We start from the raw sequence: 27,500 nt of genomic DNA on the forward strand, positions 1-27,500 counted from the left end.
CAGCTTCCGTTCTTCATCTGTTCAATACTTTTTCCCTGCATCATTTTATTTGTTTTTTTACACAGAACTTCATTTATAAACTAATTAGATCAGTTTTCTTTGCATATATGGATTTATTTGGTTGTTATCAACATCTGGTAAAAATTTCAAGTCAACAGCACCTTTAAAATCTGTTTTCTGAGGAAAAACTGAGACATGTTCAACATTTAATATACCGCTTTATGATTATTCTGTAGTTGAAAAAAAAATCTCACCTTCGTTATTAACATCAATCCTCTCATAGATCAGGCTCACGATGTCATCTGGAGGGATTTCATAACTCCGGGTGATGTCCTGGATGGCCTGCGCAAAACATCAAACCACATTTAATATTTACGTTGCTTTTTAATTAAAATCACACCTTATAATACTGTGAAAATGTGTGTTGGAAATAGAATACATATTTCACTGGAAGACGAATCATTTTGTCTTCAACTGTACGTATTATATGGTAAGGGTTAGTTGTGTGTCACTGTAATTATGCATAATGTATTGATTTAACTGTACTAATCTGTTGTGCTTGTGTAACAAGGACGCTGTAAAGTAAATTGTAGTCTTCTTTCTTCTAAGCTAAAATAATGCTTCTTGATTATTCATTGACAGGTTTTTGGCGCTGGAGAAACGTTTGCACAGTTGTTATAACTACTGGTGGAAGTATGTATTTCTTTTGTTTTGTATTGTGTGTGTGTGTTTTTATTTATTTATTTTTTTATCCACAGTTTGGTACAAAACGAAACAAATACAAAACACAAAACAAAAGGGTCTGGTTTTGTATTATTAGAAACAATTTCAGTGTTATGAATACAATTGGTAGCTCAGAGCAGGGTGTAATCCAGCACAATAGGAACTACATGAATATGTAGGCTGACTAAGCAAAAACAGGCCATAAAAAGCTTTCACTGTATTTATTTATTTAATTATTATTTTTTTGATTCTTAGCATTGGACCAGTTCCAGCAATAAATAAATGATTACAATAACTCAAAAAGTGAATAAATTAAAACGAAATAAATAAATATATATATATATATATATATATATATATATATATATATATATATATATATATATATATATATATATATATATATATATATCAGCCTGTCATACTGAGCAGAGCAAAGACTGTAGAAATTCCGCCACAAGATGGCGACAGAGACCACAAAATAAGTCTTTAGAGGAGAAAAACTCAGTGAAACAAATCATTAAACAGGTAGGAGACATTTTAAGACGACGTCTCTCTCTTTTGTATGTTGTAGTTCTGTATTTTTTACCATAGAAATCTGGTAGTGTTTGTTTTGGCTTTTTCAGGGTTAATTATTGTGACCTCCCAATTGCAACAGAGAAATACTGGGAAATCTCAGTAGACTGATGGCATTTCATGCTGTTCAGCTTTATAAATATCTTAAAATCTCTGCAAAAATCAGCTGTCTTGTCAGACATTACTCCAGAGAATCACTCAAATGCTAGCTCTAAAATGACGTTTGTGAGTTTGCAACAGTTTCTGCTGTTCTGACGGTCAGCTGCAGATGTGTAGTTTTAATTACGATTATGTCGCCGAATTGTTGTATAAACACAATATCACACTTGTATATAAATATATATATATATATATATATATATATATATATATATATATATGTATATATATATATATATATACACACACACACACACACACACACACACACACACACACGAGAAGTCAGAATTATTTGCCCCCCTGTTTATTTTTTTTCCCCCAATTTGTTTAACAGAGAGCAGATTTCTTCAGCACATTTATAATCATAATAGTTTGAATAACTCATCTCTAAAAACTGATTTATTTGATCTTTTCCAAGATGACAGTAAATAATCTTTGACTACATATTCTTCAAGACACTTCTATACAGCTTAAAGTGACATTTAAAGGCTTAACTAGGTTAATTAGGCAGGTTAGAGTAATTAGGCAAGTCAATGTATAACGATGGTTTGTTCTGTAGACTGTCGAAAACAAATATATAGCTTAAAGGGACTAATAATATTGACCTTAAAATGTGTTTAAAAAAATTTAAAACTGCTTTAATTCTTGTTAAAATAAAAGAAATAAGACTTTCTCTAGAAGAAAAAATATTATCAGACATACTGTGAAAATTTCCTTGTTCTGTTATTTGGGAAATTTTTAAAAAAGAGAAAAATACTCAAAGGAGCGCTAATAATTCTGACATTTATATGATATAATAAGAGTGGCGCAGTGGGTAGCACGTTCGCCTCACAGCATTAATGTCGCTGGTTCGATCCTCGGCTCAGTTGATGTTTCTGTGTGGAGTTTGCATGTTCTACCTGTGTTTTTTTTTTATAAAGGGACTAAGCCGACAAGAAAATGAATGAATGAATCCTTAATGTTCTCCTAAGGAAAATAGTCAAAATCCTATTAAATGGCCTAAGGAAAAGAAATGAATTAAAATTAATTGAATTAATAGTAAACTTTAATTTTTGGGTGAACTATAAAATACCTTTAACATTTTATGTAACCAAATGCCATTCATTTTGATCTAGAATAAGGTTAATTACTATTAATTAACTTAAATTATTAAATACATTTTTTAAATTTATTTATAATAGTGTCTAAATATACAAGTTTTTCCAATAAACGTGCAAAATAATCTCCCAATGGGGTCAGCAAAAAATCTTGTTTTCACTTTGAAATAAAATTATTTGCTTACCACATTGGCAGATTATTTAGCTTGTTTTAAGAGGAAAATTTAACTAATTTTGACTTAGTATTTCTGAAAACGACAACAGTTTTTTTTTACTAGATAATAAAACGCTTTCTGCTATAAGAATTTGTAGATCCTTGCAATAGAAATGAGACTCGTTTTTGCAGTGTAAGAATAAATGTAGTTATTAGTGTATAATTATTTACGTAATGTCATTGTGAAGCGCAGATGTACAGCACTGTGAATAGCTCAGTCTCACGGACAGGTGTAATAGGATAGAAACTGCATTTGGAGAATGAAGGAGCTCAATCGGGGATTTAGGTTAGGATTAAACACAAATGTCTTTCCCCCGGGTCTAATCTCTACAACAGCCGGCTATTTAAAGGGCACCTATTATGCAAAAATCACTTTTATAAGTGGTTTAAACACAGTTGTGTGACAACAACACAAATATATTCAGCTTTGACCGGTAACAACTAAAGAATTCTATATTTTATAATCAAACTCGATAAAAACTGTCTGCAGAAACACTTTGATTAACATTCTCCCTTTGTACGTGTCATCAGAGGGAAAAGCCCCGCCCACTAGTGACCCTCTCTCCCTCATTAGCATAAACAACCCTGAGTGAGAAGCAGCAGTACATCATTAGTTTGTTTTGAATTAGACATAGGCATCTGTAGCTCCGCCCTCTTTTGAGAAGACTTTGCATTTAAAGTCGCCAAAATGCCACCGTTAGGATCAAAGCCTTAAAGGGTCAGTTTCAGACAGTTAGATAACATTATTTGTGGGGTATTTTGAGCTGAAACTGCACACACACACTTTCTAGGGCAGAGATGGCCAAAGTAGGGCTTGCAGGCCAAAGTTGGCCCATGGTAACCTCTGATATGACCTGTCCTCCCAAATGAGAAGAGATTTAGAATAAAGGTTGTGGCAAATGCCTTCAAGAGAGATCGTCACTTCTAATTTAACGAAAGCTTTTGTTTGTTTGTTTGTTTAATTGTTGGCTACAAAAATGCCAACTGAAATGTAATGTTTCAATTAAATGTTGTGCTTGAATCAAATTTTTAAAAATGTAAATACTGTCACTCGAGGACAATACACAAGACATCGACGATCAAATCAAGGCAAAGCCAGGTTCAGCTTGACTTGCGTATTCAGCATTGAACACCATTCTGTTTTAAATGTGTTTGTTATTGTTTCCCAGAGATGGGTTGCGGCTGGAAGGGCATCCGCTGCGTAAAAACTTGCTGGATAAGTTGGTGGTTCATTCCACTGTGGCGACCCCGGATTAATAAAGGGACTAAGCCGACAAGAAAATGAATGAATGAATGAATAAATGTTTTTAATGTAAGATGTACATTATAAAATGCAAAGCTACAACAACATATAATTATTAATATGATTGAAGCATTTTTTTTCTATTTATTTTTCATTCATTCATTTGTTTTCTTTTTGGCTTAAGCCTTGTTTATTCTTCTGCGTCAAGTGACCGGCATAACCCACGGCGCATGCAACACTCGTAACTGTGCATTTATACTTCTGCGGCTGTCTCTGTTGGTCTGCATTAACACTTCCGAAACGCTAGTTGGCAGTGAGGTGTTAATGTGTGTCTGTGTCGAGTTTCTTCGCCTGTGTTTTGTTCTTTCTGAACGCTTCCGGGATGTACAAGTGGTTCAAACTCGCTCATTTTGAGGCAGGAACCGGCGGATGTGCAACAACTCTCGGTCCCGCCCAGACTTGTCAGCACTACCAAGCCGACCAATCACAAAGCTTGCGCTACGCGTCGTTGCGACATGTAGTTACATTTTTTGAGAGGTGCACGTCAGCGACGCCGACGGCCACATCGTAGGGCTATTTGTCAGCGCCGTAGCATACGCGTGCGCTTGACGCAGAAGTGTAAATCAGCCTTTAGTTCCTTTATTAATCTGGGGTCACCACCGCGGAATGAACCGCCAACTTATCCAGCATATGATTTACGCAGTGGACGCCCTTCCAACGCCTATATATTTTTTAATATTATTAAATTAGGAAACTACCATGGCAGCTTTAATATAATAGTTTGGCATATTTACCTCCGGCCCACCCCCATCAGTCAAGTCTGGTTTTTGCTTTCATAAGAAAAAGTTTGGGCACCCCTGCTCTAGGGACATCAGAGACTTATTTATGTAAAAAGAGGTAAATTAGGTTCCCTTTAATTATTTAAGGAGCTCGCCTCACAGCAAGAAGGTCACTGGTTTGAGTCCTGGCTGAGCCAGGTGGCATTTCTGTGTGGAGTTTGCATGTTCTCCCCGTGTTGGCGTGGGTTTCCTCCAGGTGCTTCGGTTTCCCCCACAAGTCCAAACACATGCGCTATAGGGGAATTGGATGAACATAATTGGCCGTGGTGTAGGTACGTGTGTGAGTGTGTGTGTGTGTTTGTAAATGAGAGTGCATGGGTGTTTTCCAGTACTGGGTTGCAGCTGGAAGAGCATGTGCACCGTAAAACATGCTGGAATTGCTAGGGGTTTATTCCACTGTGGTGACCCCTGATAAACAAAAGGACTAAGCTGAAGGAAAATTTTTCAGGAGCTCAAAACACATGAAGATGTTAATAATAAGTTTAGCGGCTATTAGTTTTCTTTATCTTTGTGTTGCAAAAATGTCAGACGAATCAATCATGGTTAATTGTAAAAAGCTGATGGACATCTTTGCTTTTGTTTGCTGATAGAACCAACAAACTGAGAGGGGTCTGGATGCAGACCTGGTGCAGTGCAATCTGAGCTGCATCCAATGCCTTTTAATGCGCTCACCTAACCCTACACGTCACAGTGACATCACTCACTCCATTGAGAGCATGTGTCTGACATTGCATCGCTCAATCTCAGCTTGCATCATAAAGGCTGCATCCAGATACTGTTGAACAAACTGCTCCAGTAGTTCAAATAGATTCAAATTAAAATGTGTAAGGGAAAAACTTGATAGTTTACCTTGAATATGGTCTCCATTTCATCTCTGTCGATCTTGCCGTTTCCGTCCTGGTCGAAGAGTTTGAAGTACCACTTCAGCTTCTGGTTGATTTCTCCTTTCAGGAGCAGACTTACAGCAGCGATGTACTCCACGAAATCTATATAGCCGTCCTGAGGAGACAACGAAGAAAGAAAGGAATTCATATTATGAATGAAGAAATAAATCGACACGTTACATGTATATCATTTATGGTTATCATACATTTTTTATTGCACAATTATATAAATCAGGTGTGAGTTCTTGGGCCAAATATGAGATGTGTACCAAATCAAATCTAATTTAGAAAAGTTATTAGTAATCACTCTTTATTTTTGTCTTTGGCATGATGAGAGCACATACTATTTGATTAGGTTAATTAGGCAAGTCATTTGGACAATAGTGAGCTCATAAGATCCCTGAGCCTGGGGCTCCCTTCGGTTTGCAAGGCGAGAGGGGAGTTTGAGCTCAGGTAGATCTGGAGAACTCCCCTGCTGTAGTAGCTAATGAACTCTTAAGAGATAACTACTTACTAGGAGCATGTCCATGGTGCCGATTTGGATTAGTCAGTTAACTTAAGTTGCATGTTTTGGATGGTCGGAGGATACCGGGGAACCCGGGGGAAACCCACATGAGCACAGGGAGAACGTGTAAACCCAACACAATCTCACGCCAATTCGTAACTTTTTTATTTAGTGGCTAATTCCCACAAATTCGTACGATCTAATTCGTACATTTTAGTACGATTTGCGTATCCCCGAATGACGGTTGGGTTAAGGGGTGGGGTTAGGTGCCACACCTCCTTTTTAAAATCGTACATTTTCTTACGACTGAACTCGTACGAATTAGCCACTAAACTGCCAAAACGTAAAATACTTACGTTTTCTTGTGAGGTCAGGCTGGTAAACCACATATAAACGTCAACTGGCTTGGTAAGGACTAGAACCACTGACGCTCTTGCTCTGAGGCAACAGTGCCAACCACTGGACCACCGTGCCACCCATCTAGGAAAGGAGGGGAGTAGGGGTGGAAGGGGGATTCTTCAAAACGAAGATGGCTGTTATGTGGAACTGAGGGGGTTTATAGTGGCTTAGGAATCGTCTGATTGGTGAATCATAATTGAATAATGCGGCACCTGCTGTAAGCAATCATAAGCACGTGATCCTCTCAAATTAGTTTATAAATAAACTTCATAAAGTACAAATGTGTACCTCACAGTACCTTAAAGGTACAATAGTGACCTTTAGAAGATACAAAAGTGTACCCTAAAGGTACTAATGCCAACCTGTATGGCACAAAAGTCTACTTTTTGAAAAGTTACCACCGTAGTAGTAATGGGTCGTTCATGAACGATTCGTTCATTTTGAACAAATCTTCAATTTGACTCGGGAACTACGAGTCCTCTCAGGAAGTGATTCGTTCATCTGCGCGTGCGCACATTTGTCCAGGTGGTATCGTTCATTTCAAGTCTTTTGAGTCGTTCATCTCGTAAAGGCAGAAGCCAATCATATGCGTTTAGAGCCGGGAAAAGAATTGATCCGTTCATCTTTCGAGTCTGATCTATCTGGTCTGAGTCATTCGTTCCTCACGGGCTAATCATATGCGTTTAGAGCCGGAAAAAGAATTGAATTGAAAGGTGAACTAACCATCATGGCTCCTAACGGCTCAGACTGTGTACATTGGTTAAGATTATATGTGACTGTCCAGCCTGATCTCACGAGAAAACGTAAGTATTTTACGTTTTGCCAGTTTAGTGGCTAATTCGTACGAGTTCAGTCGTACGAAATGGTACGATTTTAATAAGGAGGCGAGGCACCTGACCCCACCCCTAACCCCAACCGTCATTGGGGGATGAGCAAATCGTACTAAATTGTACGAATTAGATCGTACGAATTCATACGAATTAGCCACTAAATGAAAAAGTTACGAATTGCCGTGAGATTGTGTTGCAGTTGGACTGTCAGTGTAACGTGAACGAACCACTGACATTTGAAGACATGAAGAGGTGAGCTGAGCAAAGAGACAACAATACCTTCATAGACAAAAGAGCAGGTAAACATTGAATTATTATTTTCTCTTTCTTATAGTATTGTATTTATGACTTATTTGTCGTGTGATCAACCTTTTGGGCTCGTTGTAGATGTGTTTGGAAGCAATTCGTAACATTTTAATTAATTAATTCATTCATTTTATTGTCGGCTTAGTCCCTTTATTAATCCGGGGTCGCCACAGCGGAATGAACCGCCAACTTATCCAGCAAGTTTTTACGCAGCGGATGTCCTTCCAGCCGCAACCCATCTCTAGGGAGAGCTGCACACACATTCACACACACACTCATACACTATGGACAATTTAGCTTACCCAATTCACCTGTACCACATGTCTTTGGACTGTGGGGGAAACCGGAGCAAACCCACGCGAAGGCAGGGAGAACATGCAAACTCCACACAGAAACGCCAACTGAGCCGAGGTTCGAACCAGCAACCCAGCGACCTTCTAGCTGTGAGGCGACAGCACTAACTACTGCGCCACTGCCTCACCCCTAACCTTATCATCACAAATAAAATGAAACTTCTGAACATAATCAAAGGAGCCTGACAGAAAATGCTCATTTACAAGAAAACTTGCTGGATAAGTTGGCGGTTCATTCCGCTGTGGCGACCCCAGATTAATAAAGGGACTAAGCCGACAAGAAAATGTATGAATGAATGAATGATAAGGTTATTAGCTGGTAATAAAACACCTTTTTTTCATAAATGTCACTTAAGCCAATTCTTTGGTTTTTAACAAGGGAGATTTTCTTTTGCGTCAAAACCAGCTAAATCCACTTGTGCTTGTTTTGCAAAAACCACTAAATCCACTTATTGAGGCAAGACAATGTAATTACAGTATCTGAAAAATCCCCAAAGATGCAATTCGAAATTATTTTACCGAACATAAAACACATTACACAAACCAGCTAAAATTATGTGTACTGTATATGTAAATCTGTCAAGTAATGGAGGTTCATTCCGCTGTGGTAACCCCTGATGAACCAGGGAAAAAAGCAGAAGGAAAATGAATGAATGAAATCTGTAAAGTAGTGCGTTAATCAATAACATTAAAACTGTCATTAATTAAATCTCAACGATCTGTGGTCATTTCTGATATTTGTGATTTAGATTTAATGTAAGTAGAGCAATGTAGACATCGTAAGCGAAGCTTGGTAGACTCAAATAATGTAGTGTAAAACATTATGAAACATCAGTATCTGTGCATTGTGCATTAATATAAAAAGCTTATCAGGCATATGGGTATTATGAAGTAATAAAAATAATGTATACTTTTATACCTTATATTTACCTTTCAATTAGTAGCTTAGCAAATAAAACACAGTGTAGGCCTACTGGGCAAAAGAGGCCTACAAACAAGCAAAATAATCTGCCAATGGGGTAATCAAAATAATCTTATGTCAAAAGAAAAAACAAGATTATTTTGCTGCCCCATTTGCAGATTATTTTGCTTGTTTTAAGGAAAAACTCCCTTAATATTGGCATATTATTTTTCAAAACAAGACTATATGTTTTGCTTGTCTAGAAAATGCTTCTTGATTTAGGAATTTTTAGATATTTGGACTAGAAACAAGACACAAAATCTGAGTAAGAAAAGCATTTTTTTGCAGTGCTGGAGAGTTTAGCTCCAACCCTAATCAAACACACCTGAAGCAGCTAATCAAGCTCTTATATTAGAAACTTGCTCCTTCTTATCTGCTCTCACTTGTGCAGATGTATGTGCCCTCCAGAAACTTGCGTTCTGTAAATGAACGTCACCTCGTGGTTCCATCCCAAAGAGGAAATCACTTTCCCGAACTCTCGCGTTCAATCTGCCCAGTTGGTGGAATGAACTCCCTAACTACATCAGAACAGCAGAGTCACTCGCTGTCTTCAAGAAACCACTAAAAACTCAACTATTTAGTCTCCACTACACTTCCTAATCTGCAATTGCCTCTCTGAATATCACACTACCTATACCCAAAAAAATAAAATAAAAAAATACTAATACTACTAATACTTTCCTTCTTAGACTTTACAGACCTGAAACTTGCCTACAAGTTTGCCTACATTTATTCATTGTTGCTCTTAGTTGTGTAAATTGCTTCCTTGTCCTCATTTGTAAGTCGCTTTGGATAAAAGCGTCTGCTAAATGACTAAATGTAAATGTAAACTTCCAGGCAGGTGTGTTGAAGCAAGTTGGAGCTAAACTCAGCAGGACACCGACCCTCCAGGACCGAGATTGGACACCCCTGACGTTAGGTAATGTTAATTAAGTTAAATAACGTTAGTTCGTGTTAACTCACCCCTGCTGAAAAATCCAGCCTGGTTTTAGAGGGGTTTAGGCCATTTCCAGGCTGGTTTCCAGCCATTTCCAGCCTGGTCTTAGCTGGTCAGGCTGGAAAATGACCAGCCAAATCCAGCTAAAACCAGCTTGACCAGTCTGGTTTAAGCTGGACATAGCTGGTTTTGGCTGGACTCCCAGCTTGGCTAGGCTGGTTTTAGCTGGTCATCAGCTAAGACCAGGCTGGAAATGGCTGGAAACCCTCTAAAACCAGCCTGGTCGACCAGCTAAAACCAGCCAACCAGCCTAGGCTGGTTTAAGCGGGATTTTTCAGCAGGGACGGCAATACAACTTTGTATTTTGAATAATGCAGTAGTAAATGTTTAACTATGAATAATAAACGCTCTACATGATTATTCCTACTTGGTTAATGTCAGTGAATAAATTAACCAATACTAATGTGCCGTTATTCTGTAGTTTTACCAAAAACTCACCTAATTTTGACTTATTTCTGAAAAAAAAAACAACAACACATATTTTTACTTGTCTAACCCTGCTGAAAAATCCAGCTTAAACCAGCCTAGGCTGGTTGGCTGGTTTTAGCTGGTCGACCTGGCTGGTTTTAGAGGGGTTTTGGCCACTTCCAGGCTGGTCTCCAGCCATTTCCAGCCTGGTCTTAGCTGGTCAGGCTGGGAGATGACCAGCTAAAACCAGCTTGACCAGCCTAGCCAAGCTATGATTCCAGCCAAAACCAGCTATATCCAGCTTAAACCAGGCTGGTCGAGCTGGTTTTAGTTGGTTGACCAGCCTGGTTTTAGAGGGGTTTTGGCCATTTCCAGGCTGGTTTCCAGCCATTTCCAGCCTGGTCTTAGCTGGTCTGGCTGGAAAATGACCAGCCAAATCCAGCTTAAACCAGCTCGACCAGCCTGGTTTAAGCTGGATATAGCTGGTTTTGGCTGGACTCCCATCTTGGCTAGGCTGGTCAAGCTGGTTTTAGCTGGTCATCTCCCAGCCTGACCAGCTAAGACCAGGTTGGAAATGGCTGGAGACCTGGAAGTGGCCAAAACCCCTCTAAAACCAGGCTGGTCGACCAGCTAAAACCAGCTAACCAGCCTAGGCTGGTTTAAGCTGGATTTTTCAGTAGGGAAGGCACACCAACAGCATACATTTTTAACCTTTCCCTAATCAAACACACCTGAATCAACTCATCAGAACATTAGTGGAGCTCTAAAACCTGAAATGAATGGGTCAGATAAGGGAGACATCCTCAGTATGTGCTGTTGGTGTACCTCTAGAAACAAGGTAGGGAAACACTCATCAAGAAAATGCTTCTTGATTTAAGAATTTGAAGATGTTTAGACTCTAAAACTCATTTATTGCGCGTGTTTGACTCACCCCGTCCATGTCAAACGTGAAGAAGACCTGGTCCACGTAGCTGCTGGCCTCCTCCGTCATGCCCTGCATCTCCAGCATGTTTTTGAGCTCGAACAGCGTAATCAAGCCTGACGGAGATTCCCTCATGAACTTGTTGTACCAGTAGTGCATGTCCTCAGCCAAGACCTCATCCAGGTTGGATGCGTGGGCGCCCATAACTCCTCCGAAGCCTTTCTTTCTGGATGAAGTAAGCGGTTGGTCAAATCCAGAAGCCCAGCAGTGGCTTCAGTGGACAGAGAGCGAGATGTGAAGAGTCTGCCGCTGCGATCTGGGATTGACTGCTGATGACGGCAGGAAGCTTAATGCCCTACAGACTAGGCAACTAAAAGGAGAGATAACCCCTTAATTGGATAACTCCTCAACCCTTCCAGGAACCAGAGAACATTCATGGCTGGCAGACAGGGGAAAGTGGAAAGTCTCCAAACGGATTGAGCTCTCTCTTTTTATTTTCTCTCAGTAAAGGAGAGATGATGATTTGTCGTAATCCTGAACTTCCTGACTTTCTCTTTCTGTGTGTGTGTGTGTGTGTGTGTGTGTGTGTGTGTGTGTGTGTGTGTGTGTGTGTGTGTGTGTGTGTTTGGGAGATTACCACAGAATGATCAGGCAGTTTTTCCGTGGACATTCGGCCAATAGGCTTTAATATTCCTGGCCAATATTGCGAAAGCCCCGCCCTGTATGAAGAGTGATTACTTTCCTTTTAAAAAGTGAGTACACCTGTTGTCTTAAAAGTGTCAAGTTTATTAATTCATTCATTCGTTTTCCCTCAATTTAGTCCCTTATTTATTAGCAATTATCACAGCGGAATGAACCACCAACTATTCCAGCAGCGGATGCCCTTCCAGTGTTGGTGCGGGTTTCCTTTAAGTGCTCCGGTTTCCCTTGCAGTCCAAACACTTGAATTGAATAAGCTAAACTGTCCGTAGTGTATGAGAGTGAATGCAACAGTGTACGGGTGTTTCCCATTGTTGTGGGTTGTTGTGCTGGAAGTGCATCAGCTGCGTAAAACATATGCTGGATAAGTTGACGGTTCATTCTGCTAATAAAGGGACTAAGCCAAAAAGAAAATGAATGAATGAATGCCCTTCCAGTCGCAACCCAGTACTGGGAAACACCCATACACACTCTCACATTCTCACACACACACTCATACGCTACAGCCAATTTAGTTTATTCAATTCTCCTATAGAGCATGTGTTTGGACTGTGGGGTAAACCGGAGCACCCAGAGGAAACCCATGCCAACACGGGGAGAACATACAAACTCTACACAGAAATGCCAACTGACCCAGCCGGGACTCAAACCAGCGACCTTCTTGCTATGAGGTGGCAGTGCTAACCACTGTGCCAACCAGCATCAAGTTGACTTTCCTTAAAAAGAATGAAGCAAACCCGCTACCTTAAAAGCTTCAAGGTGACTTTACTTACGAAGTGAGCGAACCCGTTTTGTTAAAAGGCGACAAGTTGACGTCATACTTAATTAAGTAAACTCCTTGTCTTAGAAGCGACACGTGGACTTTACTTAAACAAGTAAATAAACACATAGTGGTAAAAATGACAAGTCAACTTTATATAAAAAGAAGTGAGCGAACCCGTTGTGTTAAAAGTGTCAAGTTGATTTTACTTAAAAAAATTTAGTAAACCCGTAACCTTATAAAAGGCGTCAAGTTGACTTTACTCTAAGTTGAGTCAACTTTTTGTTTTTACAGTGAAAGCGACAAGAAAATGTTGACTACTTAAAAAAGTGAGAGACGTTGTGTTAAAAGCGTCAAAAAGTTGACTTTAATTTAAAAAATTAGTAAACTTGTAGCTTTTTAAAAGGTGACAAGTTGACTTTACTTAAATTGAGTAAACCCGTAACTTTATAAAAGGTGACAAGTTGACTTTACTTTAAAAATTTAGTAAACCCTTAACTTTATAAAAGCCAAGAAGTTGACTTTAAGTTCAGTCAACTTTTTGTTTCTACAGTGAAAGCGACAAGAAAGAGTTGACTTTACTTAAAAAAGTGAGTACACCCGTTGTGTAAAATGCGTCAAGTTGACTTTACTTAAAAAAATGAGTTAACCTGTAACTTTATAAAAGGCGTCAAGTTGACTTTACTTAAAAAAATGAGTTAACCCATTGTCATAAAAGCATCAAGTTGACTTTACTTAGAAATAAACCCATTGTCTTAAACAATGTTAAAAAAAAGTTGACTCAACTTAAAATTTTAAGGCAACCAGCTTCAGGACATTTTTGAGTTTACCCAACTTAAACCGAGTCAAGTGCAGTATTTGGGTTTAAATTTGAGTCAACTCAAAAAAAGCTCTACAGCAGGGGTGCTCAACCCTGTTCCTGGAGATCGACCTTCCTGCAAAGTTCAGCTCCAACCCTGATCAAACACACCTGAACCAATTAATTAGGACCTGAACAGCACTGGATAATTACAGGCAGGTGTGTTTGATGTGGGTTGCAACTGAAATCTGCAGGAAGGTAGATCCCCAGGAACAGGGTTGGTCACCTCTGCTCTACAGCAAGTTGCCTTTCAATTTTGAGTTGAGTCAACTTTTTGTTTTTACTTTGAAAGTGACAAGAAACAGTTGACTTTACTTTAAAAAAAGTGAAGAAGGCGTCAGCTTGATTTAATAAAGTGAGTAAACCCGCTGCATTAAAAGGCGTCAAGTTGACTTCATGCATAAAGATAGTAAACCCAAAGCTTTATGAAAGGCAACAAGTTGACTTTACTAACGTGAGTAAACCCACTGCCTTCAAAGGCGTCAAGTTGACTTCATACATAATAAAGTGAGTAAACCCAAAGCTTTATAAAAGCATCAAGTTGACTTAATAAAGTGAGTAAATCAGTTGCCTTAAAAGCGAAAAGTTGACTAGCTTGCTAAAAAGTTGAAACTTGCTACCATAAGTGACAAAATACTTTTAAAAATCGAGTAATCTCGAGGCAATCTCGAGTAGTTGCCTTAAAAGCGTCAAGTTGACTCCATTCACACTGTAAAAAGTGATTAGTTAAAGCGAGTAAACCAATTGCCTCAAAAGGAACAAGTTAACATCACAAAAATAATGTAAGTAAATCCATAACTTGGAACTGTTAAGTTGACTTAATTTTTATTATTATGCAAATTGTAATTATGTTTTTTTTAAGTTAACAAATGACCTTTTCCAACACAGATTTATTTTATTTATTTATTTTTATTTTCAGCATTCTGTATCCAACAAAATGACTCCAGTGTGTCTTCTAAATTCAAGCTATTTCAGGCTATAATTGTAGATTTTATAGACTTAATGAAGCACAAAGTATGTAATATTCTAATAAATACAGTATTTATTTGAAAACAGACATGATAAAATAGTCTGACACTGTGAAAAGGAATTAGTTAACTTTAAAAAAGTGAGTGTAGTAAGTATACTGTTAAATATAAAGGGAGTAAACCCAAAGCTTTATGAAAGGCAACAAGTTGACTACTTAAAAAAAGTGAGTAAATCAGTTGCCGTAAAAGCGGAAAGTTGACTAGCTTGCTAAAAAGTTGAAACTTGCTGCCTTAAGTGGCAAAATTATTTTAAAAAGTAAGTAAACCCCCTGCCTTAAAAGGTGTTAAGTTGACTTTACTTAAAAAAGTGAGTAAACCCCCTGCCTTAAAAGGTGTTAAGTTGACTTTACTTAAAAAAGTGAGTAAACCCCCTGCCTTAAAAGGTGTCAAGTTGACTTTACTTAAAAAAGTGAGTGAAATTGTTGCCTTAAAAGCAAAAAGTTGAACTTACTTAAAGTCAGTAAACTTGATACCTTAAGTGACAAAATTATTTTAAAAATTGAGAAATCCTGTTGTCATAAAAGCGTCAAGTTGACTTTACTGAAAGTGAGTAAACCCGTTGTAGATTTTACATTTACATTTATTTCACTTTCATAGTTATAGTTTATTTACCTAAATATTTTAAGGCAATGGGTTTACTCATTTTTAAGATAAAGTCAACTAATCATCATAAAAGCAGCAGGTTTATCAACTTGAAAAAACGAATTGTTCGATGTGGGCGAGTTTTAGAGTTCGCTGAGCTCTTGTTTCGGGGAAACCCCATCGGTAGAAAGCTGTATTTGAGCTCAAGTAGGTTTGGTGTTAATTCTAACTAGGGCAGAGGATATTTTAGGAAGCCAACATTCAGACTGCACCCAAGGGCATGATATATTTGGATTTGGCTAGATGCACAGGAACTTATGTAATATTTCAGAGTGTTTGATTAAGCTGTTAAAAGAATCGTTCTCCCAAAAATGAAAATTTGCTGATCGTTCGTTCATTTTTTTTCTTAGAAATTTAGTCTTATTTTATATCTTAAAAATTCTATAATCAAAAGCATTTTAATCAAAAAGTCAAAAATGTCAAAATTAAGTGATTTATGTTTTTAAAACAAGCTAAATAATCTTGTTTTTAGTTTAAAATAACATTATTTTGCTTGTTTTAAGGAAAAACTTGCTTCATTTTGACTCTATTTCTGAAAACAAGACAATATTGTTTAATTTTCAAGAAAGTACTTCATGGATTTTTAGATATTTGCATGTAAAGCAAGTCAAAAACTGTGAAAAAAAAATAAATAAAATTAGCTGTGTGCTGAACAATTCTGACTGAGGAAAGTTGCTGGTCAGCTTGTTGTTTGCCTAATAAATCACAATAGACTACAGTTTTCAATTTAACTATTTTTCCCCTAATGATTTATGATGTAATAAATCTGTATTTTAAAAATAAGTATTTTTTGCATTTCTTAATTTCTAAATTTATAGGAAATATTTTAGGCACATCAAAAAGTGTAGTTATAATGGCCATCCCACAGGCTAATCCAGCTAAAAACAGTGCTGAAAATGTCACTAAAATACAGTATTTCAACCTCATAATTAAATAGAAAAGGGCGTCAAGGTGGCACAATGGGTAGCACAATCGCCTCACAGCAAGAAAGTCACTGGTTTGAGGGTCAGTTGGCATTTCTATGTGGAGTTTGCATGTTTTCCCAGGGTCAGCGTGGGTTTCCTACGGGTGCTCCAGTTTCCTCCCAAGTCCAAACACATGCGCTATACGGGAATTGAATAAGCTAAATTGGCCGTAGTGTTTGTGAGTGAATGAGTATGTATGGGTGTTTCCCAGTGTTGGGTTGTGACTGGAAGAGCATTCGCTGTGTAAAACATATGCTTGATAAGTTGGCGGTTCATTCCCCTGTGGCGACCCCTGATGAATAAAGGGACTAAGCTGCAAAGAAAATGAATGAATGGATGAATTAAATAAAAAATGAGGCGAATAACTACAGCAAAAGACCACCTCTTTCACCAGGCGGGCTCTGCAGTTAAGTGTTACCATTAATAACAAACTAATTTCATATTCACTATACATTAAAATAAATCAGTAATGTCTATTTAATGCTCTTGAGTAATCAATAATAATCAATTCAGAGAAACAACATATCGAAGAGACTAAACTGATAGTCTTAAATTCACCCCATTTGCACGGTAAGTTTCTTATTTACATTGTTGTGGCTTCTTAAGCTCTGAGGATCTCTTGTTCTTGGTTTATTTTGAGTAAAGACTTGTTTATATTGGAGATTACTGTTGTAAACGAGGGACTTACAATTAACGAATGTTCCACTAACCACCATCCACTCGATTAACTACTTAGGAAGCGTTTAGAATAGTAACCTACTGTACAGACGGGCTAAAAATAACCCCTGAGCACCTTAAATAGTCTTTGTTAGCATAAATGAACGGGACAAAAAGAGCTGGCTAGCATTATGTTGTGAATGAAGACTTAACAAATGTTCCACTAACCACCATTTACTCTATTAACTACTTAGGACACTTTTAGAGTAGTAACCTAATAGAAAAAGGCTGAAAATAACGCATTAGCACTTTAGCTACTTTTTATTAGCATAAAGTAACCGGACAAAGCATGCTAGCTAGCATTATGTTGTGAATGAACTTATCAATAACGAATGATCCACTAAACATCAGCCACTGTATTAACTATAGTGGTGTGAAAAAGTATTTGCCCCCTACTGATTTCTTATTTTTATTGCATGTTTGTGACACTTTAATGTTTCAGATCATCAAACTTGTTTTTATTATTAAGCGAAAACTAAATACTTGACTACATAGCCTGTGTGAAAAAGTGTTTGCCCTCTAAACATAATAAGTCAGCTACAACGGCACCCTGCTTCAAAATCCAGCTTAAACCAGCCTAGGACGGTTGGCTGGTTTTAGCTGGTCGACCAGCCTGGTTTTAGAAGGGTTTTGGCCATTTCCAGGCTGGTTTCCAGTCATTTCCAGCCTGGTCTTAGCTGGTCAAGCTGGGAGCCCAGCCAAAACCAGCTTAAACCAGGCTGGTTAAGTTGATTTTAGCTGGTCATTTTCCAACCTGACCAGCTAAAACCAGGCTGGAAATGGCCAAAACCCCTTTAAAACCAGGCTAATCGACCAGCTAAAACCAGCCAACCAGCTTGGGCTGGTTTAAGCTGGATTTTTCAGCAGGGCAGTGTTTTCCAGAACTTTCAATGAGTCTGTTACGTTCATTGGGGTTCTCTCCTAAGACTGCTGCCCTCGCACTCAGTCCCGGTAAAGCAGATGAAAATGAATGAATGAATGACTGAATTTCCCTGTACTTGGTCTCATTCATCTTTCCCTTGATCGCAACCAGTCGCCCTGTCCCTGCAGCTGAAAAACACCCCCACACTATGATGCTGCCCCCACCATGCTTCACTGTTAGGACTGTATTGGACATGTGATGAGCAGTGCCTGGTTTTCTCCACACATACCGCTTAGAATTAAGGCCAAAAAGTTTTATCTTGGTCTCATCAGACCAGAGACTCTTATTTCAGAGTCAGGACTCTGCAATTTAACAAAGAGGGAAAATTTTAAGGGGGTCTGAATACTTTCTGTACCCGCTCTATGTATACAAGCTTTTATTTTGGATGCAATTAATCATAATTAACTTTATGATAATTAATAAATAAATAAATAAATAAATAAATAAATTAATTAATTAATTAATAATAAATAAATATATTATATAAATAAATATATTAATAAATAAATAAATAAATAAATAAATTAATTAATTAATTAATTAATTAATTAATAAATAAATAAATAAATAAATAAATAAATAAATAAATAAATAAATAAATAAATAAATTAATTAATTAATTAATTAATTAATTAATTAATTAATTAATTAATTAATTAATTAATTAATTAATTAATTAATTAATTAATTAATTAACTAACTAAAGACTTTTTCCATGAAATACTTTGAAAAATGTTCCCTTGCTCAGGGAAATATTTTGAAAAATAACATAAAAATTCCACGGGAGGGTGAATAATTTTGTCTTAAGCTTTATGTTGTAGTGATTTATGGATCATAATTAGTTTTCTACATTATGATGCTTACTTTTCTCACAAATATGCTTAAATGATTATTATAAAGTATCTCTGTCTCCTTGATCTACAGATATTGAAGTGTGAAGTTCACCTTCATGATCTGAAGCTCAAAAGGGTTCGGTAACCTGCAGGAGTGTGACGTGTTTACCCAACATCGCTGACCCCTGAGTGACCCTGAGCTCTGATCTGCATGACCTTCCTCTGCACCAACCAGATCTGATGCAATCAATCAGACGATCAAAGACAGAGCAAATCTGCCTTCATGCGATTAACAGCCTCCAAAATAGAGTGCATTAATTAGAGCCACTTTATACTGCATGCCATCAGTGCAGGTACAGACACGGGTACTGCATCTGTGATTCATTTCTGCGAATTCATCTATTAATATTATAGGACCACCAACATTACCTGATTCTAAAGATACCCATAAAACACCACGTGTTTGACACTTTAATAAAAGAATTTACAATTATATTAAAAGCACTTTAATTTAATTACTTGATTAAATTTAATAAGCATTTTAATAACTTTAGCTTTTAAAGTTCTAAAGTAAAATGTATTTAATTTGAGACAATAATTTAGGATATATGATATTTAAAAAAAAGAAAAGACTTTTAAAATATCTTCTTGGTGTAATAATGGGAGGAAAAATGCATAAAGAAGGGATATACATGCAGCTGAATGCTAAATTATAAGCCCTAGTGTGCATTTTTTATTAATATTATTTATTTTTGATTTTCTAAAATGTGTTTAACAGAGCACAGATATTTTCGTAGTATTTCCTATAATATTTTTCATCTGGAGAAAATTTTATTTGTTTTATTCAGGCTTGAATAAAAGCCGTATTTAATTTTTAAAAACTATTTTAAGGTCATTATTATTATTATTATTATTATTATTATTATTATTATTATTATTATTATTATTTCTTTTTGATTTCATACATTATTTTACACTTAACCTAACCAACCTAGTTAAAGTCTTTAAATTGCACTTTAAGCTGAATATCTTGCAAAATAACCAGTAAAATATTATAACCCCAAGCGAGAATAGTTGAGACAGTATGGAAAATGCAAATAAAAAAAGAAAGTAAAGATTTCTAAATTTACTTTGACTTGTATTTCACTGCAGACCATACAACAATTATCATTTAATGTGTTCCTCAAGATGTTTTGTATTTTTTCAGCTTTAAAATGCACCACACATTCTATATTGGAGACAGGTCGGGACTGCAGGCAGACCAGTCAAGTACCTGTTTCCATTTGTAATGTGTGCAGGATGTGGTTTTGCATTGTCTTGTTGAAAAATGTATGGTTGTCCTTAGAAAAGAAGGCAGCATATTGTACTCCATAATCTCTCTGTACTTTTCAGCATTAATGCTGCTATCACAGAGGTGCAAGTTACCTTTGCCAAGGACACCAACTCAACTTCATCCCATGACAGACCCTGGCTTTTGCACTTGTTGCTGTTAACAGTCTGAATGATCCTTTTCGTCTTTGATTCAGAGCACACAGCGTCCATTTCCCCCCAAAATACCTGAAATGCTAAGTCATCTGACCACAGTACAGGTTTCCACTGTGTGATGGCCCATTCCAGATGCCTCCAAGCCCAGAAAACTCGACACTTCTGAACACTGTTAACATAGGGCTTCCTTTTGGCACAGTACAGTTTTTACTGGCATTTGTGAATGTAACTACTATTGTGGTACTTGACAAAGGTTTGCCGCAGTATTCCTGAGCCCACATGATGACAAGGCTTATAGATGATTCCTTGAGGATTGTTGATGCAGTGCCGCCTCAGGGATCAGAGATTACGGTTGTTCAGCTTAGGCTTGCGCCCTTGTCCTTTACTCACTGAAATTCCTCATGATTCCTCGAATCTTTTAATGATGTTCTGCACTGTTGAAGGTGAAATATCCAAATGTCTTATTATCTTTCTTTGAGGAACATTGAACCAGAGGTTAGGTTTACAGACTAATCATTCCCCCCACTTCCCTCTTTCCCACCCCTTCTCATACACACACATACATACTTACATACACACCTCTCCCCTACTCCTGTTATAATAATAACCATAATACTCTCATATTACTATTTATCATATAAACCATCATATAAATCATATAAACTAGTAGTTCCAAATCATAATAGATCATATAAACTAGTTCCAAGAGTTCAGTCAAAGCAGGGTGAATCAGCTTTCAGGCACTGCGCCCCTCGCTGCTGGAATCAGCTTCCAGAAATGATCAGATGTGCTCCAACATTAGGCACATTTAAATCAAGACTGAAACACATCTGTTTAGCTGTGCCTTTACTGAACGAGCACTGTGCTGCGTCCGACAGATCATACTAATATGTTTTTCTCTTCTTTTATATCACATTTTACCTGTTTTTATGGTTTTTTAATCATTTTTATCATTTGTTTTTATTTTTTTCTCTTATACATGTTTCTTTTATTCTTGTTTATGTAAAGCACTTTGAATTGCCACGGTGTATGAAATGTGCTATATAGATAAACTTGCCTTGCCTGGCCTTGCCTAAATCGATACTTTTAAAACGGTACTGGTGCCAAAACAGTGCCTGAACCGATACTTTTTAGCCACAAAATTATTTGACAAAAAAAAAAATTTTTTTTGCTGAAAAATCCAGCTTAAACCAGCCTAGGCTGGTTGGCTGGTTTTAGCTGGTTGACCAGCCTGGTTGTAGAGGGGTTTTGGCCATTTCCAGGCTGGTTTCCTGCTATTTCCAGCCTGGTCTTAGCTGGTCAGGCTGGAAAATGACCAGCCAAATCCAGCTTAAACCAGCTCGACCAGCCTGGTTTAAGCTTAATATATCTGGTTTTGGCTGGACTCCCATCTTGGTTAGGCTGGTCAAGCTGGTTTTAGCTTGTCATCTCCCAGCCTGACAAGCTAAGACCAGGCTGGAAATGGCTGGAGACCAGCCTGGAAGTGGCCAAAACCCCTCTAAAACCAGGCTGGTCGACCAGCTAAAACCAGCCAACCAGCCTAGGCTGGTTTAAGCTGGATTTTTCAGCAGGGTATACTTGAACAATATAATTATATATTTATAATAAGTTTAAAGTAAACATCAGTTCATATGCTATATGTTTGAACTGCATTAATATATTTCTTTTGATCAACCCTATTTTGAGGTAGTTCATTATGAGGCGATTTTCCTTCTGTGTGTGATTTGATTGGACGGGAATCACAGGACTGATTTTTCTAATCCCCATAGACAAGAATAAATACAGTAGTGACTGCAGGTTAAAGGAAAGTAGTGGAGTAAAATTACAGATACAGCACTAAAAATGTCCTCAAGGGAAAGTAAAAGTTAAAACTACTTACTAAATTACTATTCCTGAGAAAAAAACTACTCAATTACAGTAATTTGAGTGTTTGTAATTAGTTACTTTACACCACTGTTCACTTGGGTGTCACTAAAGGACAAGCTTCACTTGTACAATATTTATATTTGCAAAATACTGCAGCATGTTTCATGGAAATGTAAAGTTTCCAAAAGAAAGAAAGAATACAACCCATTGGCAATCTATCTTTTTTGTTTTAAGGAATATCTCGCGTAATTTTGACTTATTATTTCTGTAAACGAGGCAATAATTTTCGCTCGTCCAGAAAATGCTTCTTGATTTAAGAGTTCTTAGACATTTAGACCAGAAACAAGACAATAACTCTTGAGTAGGAAAAGCCCAAGAGCACTGCTGCGCCCTACTGGACACAAGAAGCACTTCCAGAATTAACACTATACTGACCATGATGACGGACTGGTGGGATTATAAAACACCATTGTTTTGATGCACCACAGTATTACTATGCCTACTGAAAAAAACAGCTTAAACCAGCTCGACCAGGCTGGTTTTAGAGGGGTTTTGGCCATTTCCAGGCTCGTTTCCAGCCATTTCCAGCCTGGTCTTAGCTGGTCAGGCTGGGAGATGACCAGCTAAAACCAGCTTAACCAGCCTAGCCAGGCTGGGAGCCCTGCCAAAACCAGCTATGTCCAGCCTAAACCAGGCTGGTCAAGCTGGTTTTAGCTGGTTTTAGCTGGTCATTTTCCAGCCTGACCAGCTAAGACCAGGCAGGAAATGCCTGAAAACCAGCCTGGAAATGGCCAAAACCCCTCTAAAACCAGCCTGGTCGACCAGCTAAAATCAGCCAACCAGCCTAGGTTGGTTTAAGCTGGATTTTTCAGCAGGGATAGGAGTCAGTGTAAAGGGAGAGTTCAGTCAAATACGTTGTGACATTTTTGCGATCGTTTATGAAATGTATTTTACAGTTTGCGGTTAATTTGCTGAACATTAAGCCATTTAAGATGTGAGCTAAGTTACTTTTTCTTTAGTAGAACGATAGAGAAGATTTTATTGCTATTGATTCATAGAATGGCTAACACCACTATAAGAGTACTCCGCATAAAGAAGTATTCCTTGTTGTTAAGTGTTGTTATCAGGGAAAAGCCTTAATGTTTATTTTTATTACAGTATATGTATTATTTTTCATTCTATGAGACGTTACATTCAAAATTCTGCTGCACGGGTTTGAACACATACTTCCTTGCGCTATCATATCACTCCAGTTCTTCAGCAACTCTACTGGCTGTTAAATCACGTATTGATTTTAAGACTCTGATTTAAACATACAAAGCAGTGCATGGGCTAGCACCTGATAACATTTGTGACCTGTTAACTCTCCCTGCTGAAAAATCCAGCTTAAACCAGCCTAGGCTGGTTGGCTGGTTTTAGCTGGTTGACCAGCCTGGTTTTAGAGGGGTTTTGGCCATTTCCAGGCTGGTTTCCAGCCATGTCCAGCCTGGTCTTAGCTGGTCAGGCTGGAAAATGACCAGCCAAATCCAGCTAAAACCAGCTTGACCAGCCTGGTTTAAGCTGGATATAGCTGGTTTTGGCTGGACTCCTAGCTTGGCTAGGCTGGTCAAGCTGGTTTTAGCTGGTCATCTTCCAGCCTGACCAGCTACGACCAGGCTGGAAATGGCTAAAAACCAGCCTGGAAGTGGCCAAAACCCCTCTAAAACCAGCCTGGTAGACCAGCTAAAACCAGCCAACCAGCCTAGGTTGGTTTAAGCTGGATTTTACAGCAGGGCTGGCCACTCTCATCTACAATCTTCTTTCTTTATCTGCAATCTTGCTGTATCAGCCACGCTGATACCCAGGGTTGTCCAAACTCTGTCCTGGAGAGCAGGTGTCCTGCATAGTTTAGCTTCAACTTCCTTCAACACACCTCCTTTAAAGTTTCTAGTATATCTAGAAAGAGCTTGATTAGCTTTTTCAGGTGTGTTTAATTGGGGTTGGAGCAAAAATATGCAGGACACCGGCCCTCCAGGACTGAGTTTGGACACCCCTGCTGTAAACTGAAGACTATGAGTGTTCGTGCTTTTTCGTACAGGGCGCCTAAGTTATGGGATGGCCTATACCCACCAGCATCAGGAATGCTGTTTCTCTGGATTGTTTTAAGAAACTTCTTAAGACTCACCTTTTTACTGTTGCTTTTACCTTAGATCGATTATTTTAGTTAATTTTATCATCCAATTGTATTGAATCGTTCATCTTTTATTGTGGTCTTTTTATTTTATTTTATTTTTTGACTGTTTTTATTGTTCTGCTTTGTTTGCCTTGTGTGCCTGTTGCACTTTGGAACAGAGAAAAGGCCGTTATAAATAAAATGTATTATTATTATTCATTTTTCTTCAGCTTAGTCCTTTATTTATGAGGGGTCGCCACAGCGGAATGAACCGCCAACTATTCCAGCATATGTTTTACGCAGCGGATGCCCTTCCAGCTGCAACCCAGTACTGGGAAACACCCATACACACTGATACACATAACACTCATACACAATGGCTGATTTAGTTTACCTATAGCGCATGTGTTTGGAGTATTTTTTATTGTAATCATATTTATAGTTTGGCAGGTCACACTTCATAAATGAATACGCTGTTTTTAAAATGTGGAATCAGCCTGGAAAATTGCAATCGGTACATCTCAATTCTTTAAATATACATTTACGGCCTGAAAAGGCAAAACAATGGCATTATTTTCTTTATTATGTGCGTTTTGCGGTGAAAATATGCTAGAAAAATCTTGCAAAACTATTTTCTTTTTTGATCTCAGAAACTATTGGACTAGGAAAATCCTGGAGGGCCTGAATTATCCCTCACTAAAGTATAAAGTCAGGAGAAATGAAAGCGTTTCAGTTTAATGCTAGACAAAACAGAATCAGTTTGTTTCCAGCAGAGGGCAGCAAAGAACAATGATTTCACCACTTTATATTAATCAGCGTCATGGTGGCGCAGTGGGCAGCCCGATCGCCTCACAGCAAGAAGGTTGCTGGTTCGAGCCTCGGCAGGGCCAGTTGGCATTTCTGTGTGGAGTTTGCATGTTCTCCCCGTGTTGGCATGGGTTTCCTCTGGGTGCTCCGGTACAGTCCAAACACATGCGCTATTGGTGTATTAGGTAAGGTACACTATTGTCCATAGTGTATGAGAGTGAATGAGTGTGTATGGATGTTTCCAAGTGATGGGTTGCAGCCGGAAGAGCATCTACTGTATAAAACATATACCGGATAAGTTGGCGGTTCATTCCGCTGTGGCGACCCCTGATTAATAAAGGGGATAAAGGGGAAGGAAAATGAATGAATGATACTCCTATAAAAGTGCTGAATGTGAAAGGTGGTTGAATCATGAAGCCATTGAGCCTTTTATATATGTATATATGTATGTATATTATTTATTATAAAACTTTAAAACTTTAAAACTTTTTTATTATAAAAAAAACTTACATAAAAAAGCATTTAAAAAATAATTACCTGACTAAAATATTAAAGAAGTTAATTCAATAAGAAAACAGAACCACAGAAGAGAACATCATTAAACAGTGCACCACATCCATCTACTGTAATAATAATAATAACAACATACAAAAACATAGCTGACTTAAAACAACAGTTGTTTTGAACAAGTATGGATGGTTAGCTGAAATAATTACAATTACTACTAATTATTTTTATAAGAATATTAACAGATGATTGTCAGAGAGAAAGAGGATTTAATTAAAATGTGACAAGTCGATTGTTTTCATTTTAGATTGGGCTACCAGTGGTTTAACTTCAAACATCCAGTTGTTCAGGATCCTGGAGTTCAGGTTCTGCTTAAAAAGCTGAAAAATGAAATAAAAATTAACAAAACCACAGGCAGGAATACTAATAAAATACAGAATAATTGTTATATTTAGTGTTCCTGCATGTTATATTGCTACAACAAATAATAAATTGTAACATGTATATACAGTTAAAGTCCAAATTATTCGCCCTTCTGTGAATTTTATTTTTTCCAATATTTCCAAAATGATCTTTAAGAGGTTGAGGAAATTTTCACAGTGTGTCTGATAATATTTTTTCTTCTGGAGAAAGTCTTATTTGTTTTATTTCGGCTAGAATAAAAGCAGGTTTTAATTTTTTTAACCATTTTATTAGTCAATATTATTAGCCCCCTTAAGCAATAATTACTTTCAAATGTCTATAGAACAAACCACTGTTACACATTAACTTGCCTATTTACTATATATTTAGCTATTTACAGTAAAATATTATTTACTGTCATCATGGCAAAGATAAAAGAAATTAGTTATTAGAAATGAGTTATTAGAAATCTTCTTTCCATTAAACAAAAATTGAAAAATAAAATATCCAGGGGGGTTTATAAGTCTGACTTCAACTGTATATTTTATGGGATGCTCCGATCAGGATTTTTGCAGCCGATACAGAGTACTGATTCCTTGTCATAGTAATCGACGCATACTGAGTACAGATTCTGATGCTTCAAGCTTTATAATGCAGCACATTTTCCCTCTAAGTATAATCAGTGGCGGCTCTAGTTTAAATGGTACCCTGGGCGAAACCACCTCAAACATAGCCCCTGTCCCATCTTCCAAGAAATAAAGACACTATATGGATGACTTTGTACATATATTAAATATTAAAATATTTAAAATAATTATTATAAACACATTTAAATATATTTATTTATTTTCAATATACAGTTGAAGTCAGAATTATTAGCCCCCCATGAATGTTTTTCTTTTACAAATATTTCCCAAATGATGTTTAACAGGGCAAGGAAAATTTCTCAGTATGTCTGATAATATTTTTTCTTCTGGAGAAAGTCTTATTTGTTTTATTTTGACTAGAATAAAAGCAGTTTTTATATTTTTAAACACCATTTTATGGACAAAATTTTAGCCCCTTTAAGCTATTTTTTTTCAATAGTCTACAGAACAAACCATCGTTATACAATAACTTGCCTAATTACCCTAACCAGCCTAGTTAACCTAATTAAGCCTTTAAATGTCACTTTAAGCTGTATAGAAGAGTGTTGAAGAATATCTAGTTAAATATTATTTACTGTCATCATGGAAAAGGTAAAATAAATCAGTTATTAGAGATTAGTTATTAAAACTATTATGTTTAGAAATGTGCAAACAGGCAGGCTAATAATTCTGACTTCAACTATATATATATATATATATATATATATATATATATATATATATATATATATATATATATATATATATATATATATATAATTAAATAAATATATATATATATATATATATA

At 37.1% G+C, this 27,500-nt stretch overlaps 2 protein-coding genes and 1 long non-coding RNA gene across 3 annotated transcripts in view; 1 reads left to right on the forward strand and 2 right to left on the reverse strand.

The window, feature by feature from the left end:
- Positions 1–11,774, reverse strand: part of guca1c (guanylate cyclase activator 1C) — a 14,953-nt gene extending 3,179 nt beyond the window's left edge. The window contains exons 1-3 of the mRNA NM_194393.2: positions 11,429–11,774; positions 5,704–5,853; positions 255–342 (exon numbers count right to left, since the gene is read on the reverse strand). Of these exons, the coding sequence (NP_919374.1) occupies positions 255–342; positions 5,704–5,853; positions 11,429–11,623 (433 nt within the window). The 5' untranslated portion in view covers positions 11,624–11,774. The remainder of the gene's footprint in view (positions 1–254; positions 343–5,703; positions 5,854–11,428) is intronic.
- Positions 1–27,500, forward strand: part of LOC147833556 (uncharacterized) — a 486,957-nt gene that overhangs the window by 77,266 nt on the left and 382,191 nt on the right. The window lies entirely within an intron of this gene.
- Positions 25,582–27,500, reverse strand: part of c15h3orf52 (chromosome 15 C3orf52 homolog) — a 16,700-nt gene continuing 14,781 nt past the window's right edge. The window contains exon 8 of the mRNA XM_087283672.1: positions 25,582–26,041. Coding sequence (XP_087139798.1) covers positions 26,034–26,041 — 8 coding nt within the window. The 3' untranslated portion in view covers positions 25,582–26,033. The remainder of the gene's footprint in view (positions 26,042–27,500) is intronic.

Source organism: Danio rerio, chromosome 15 (assembly GCF_052040795.2).
Source record: "Danio rerio strain M-AB ecotype USA chromosome 15, GRCz13ab, whole genome shotgun sequence".
NCBI classification, from domain to species: Eukaryota; Metazoa; Chordata; class Actinopteri; order Cypriniformes; family Danionidae; genus Danio; species Danio rerio.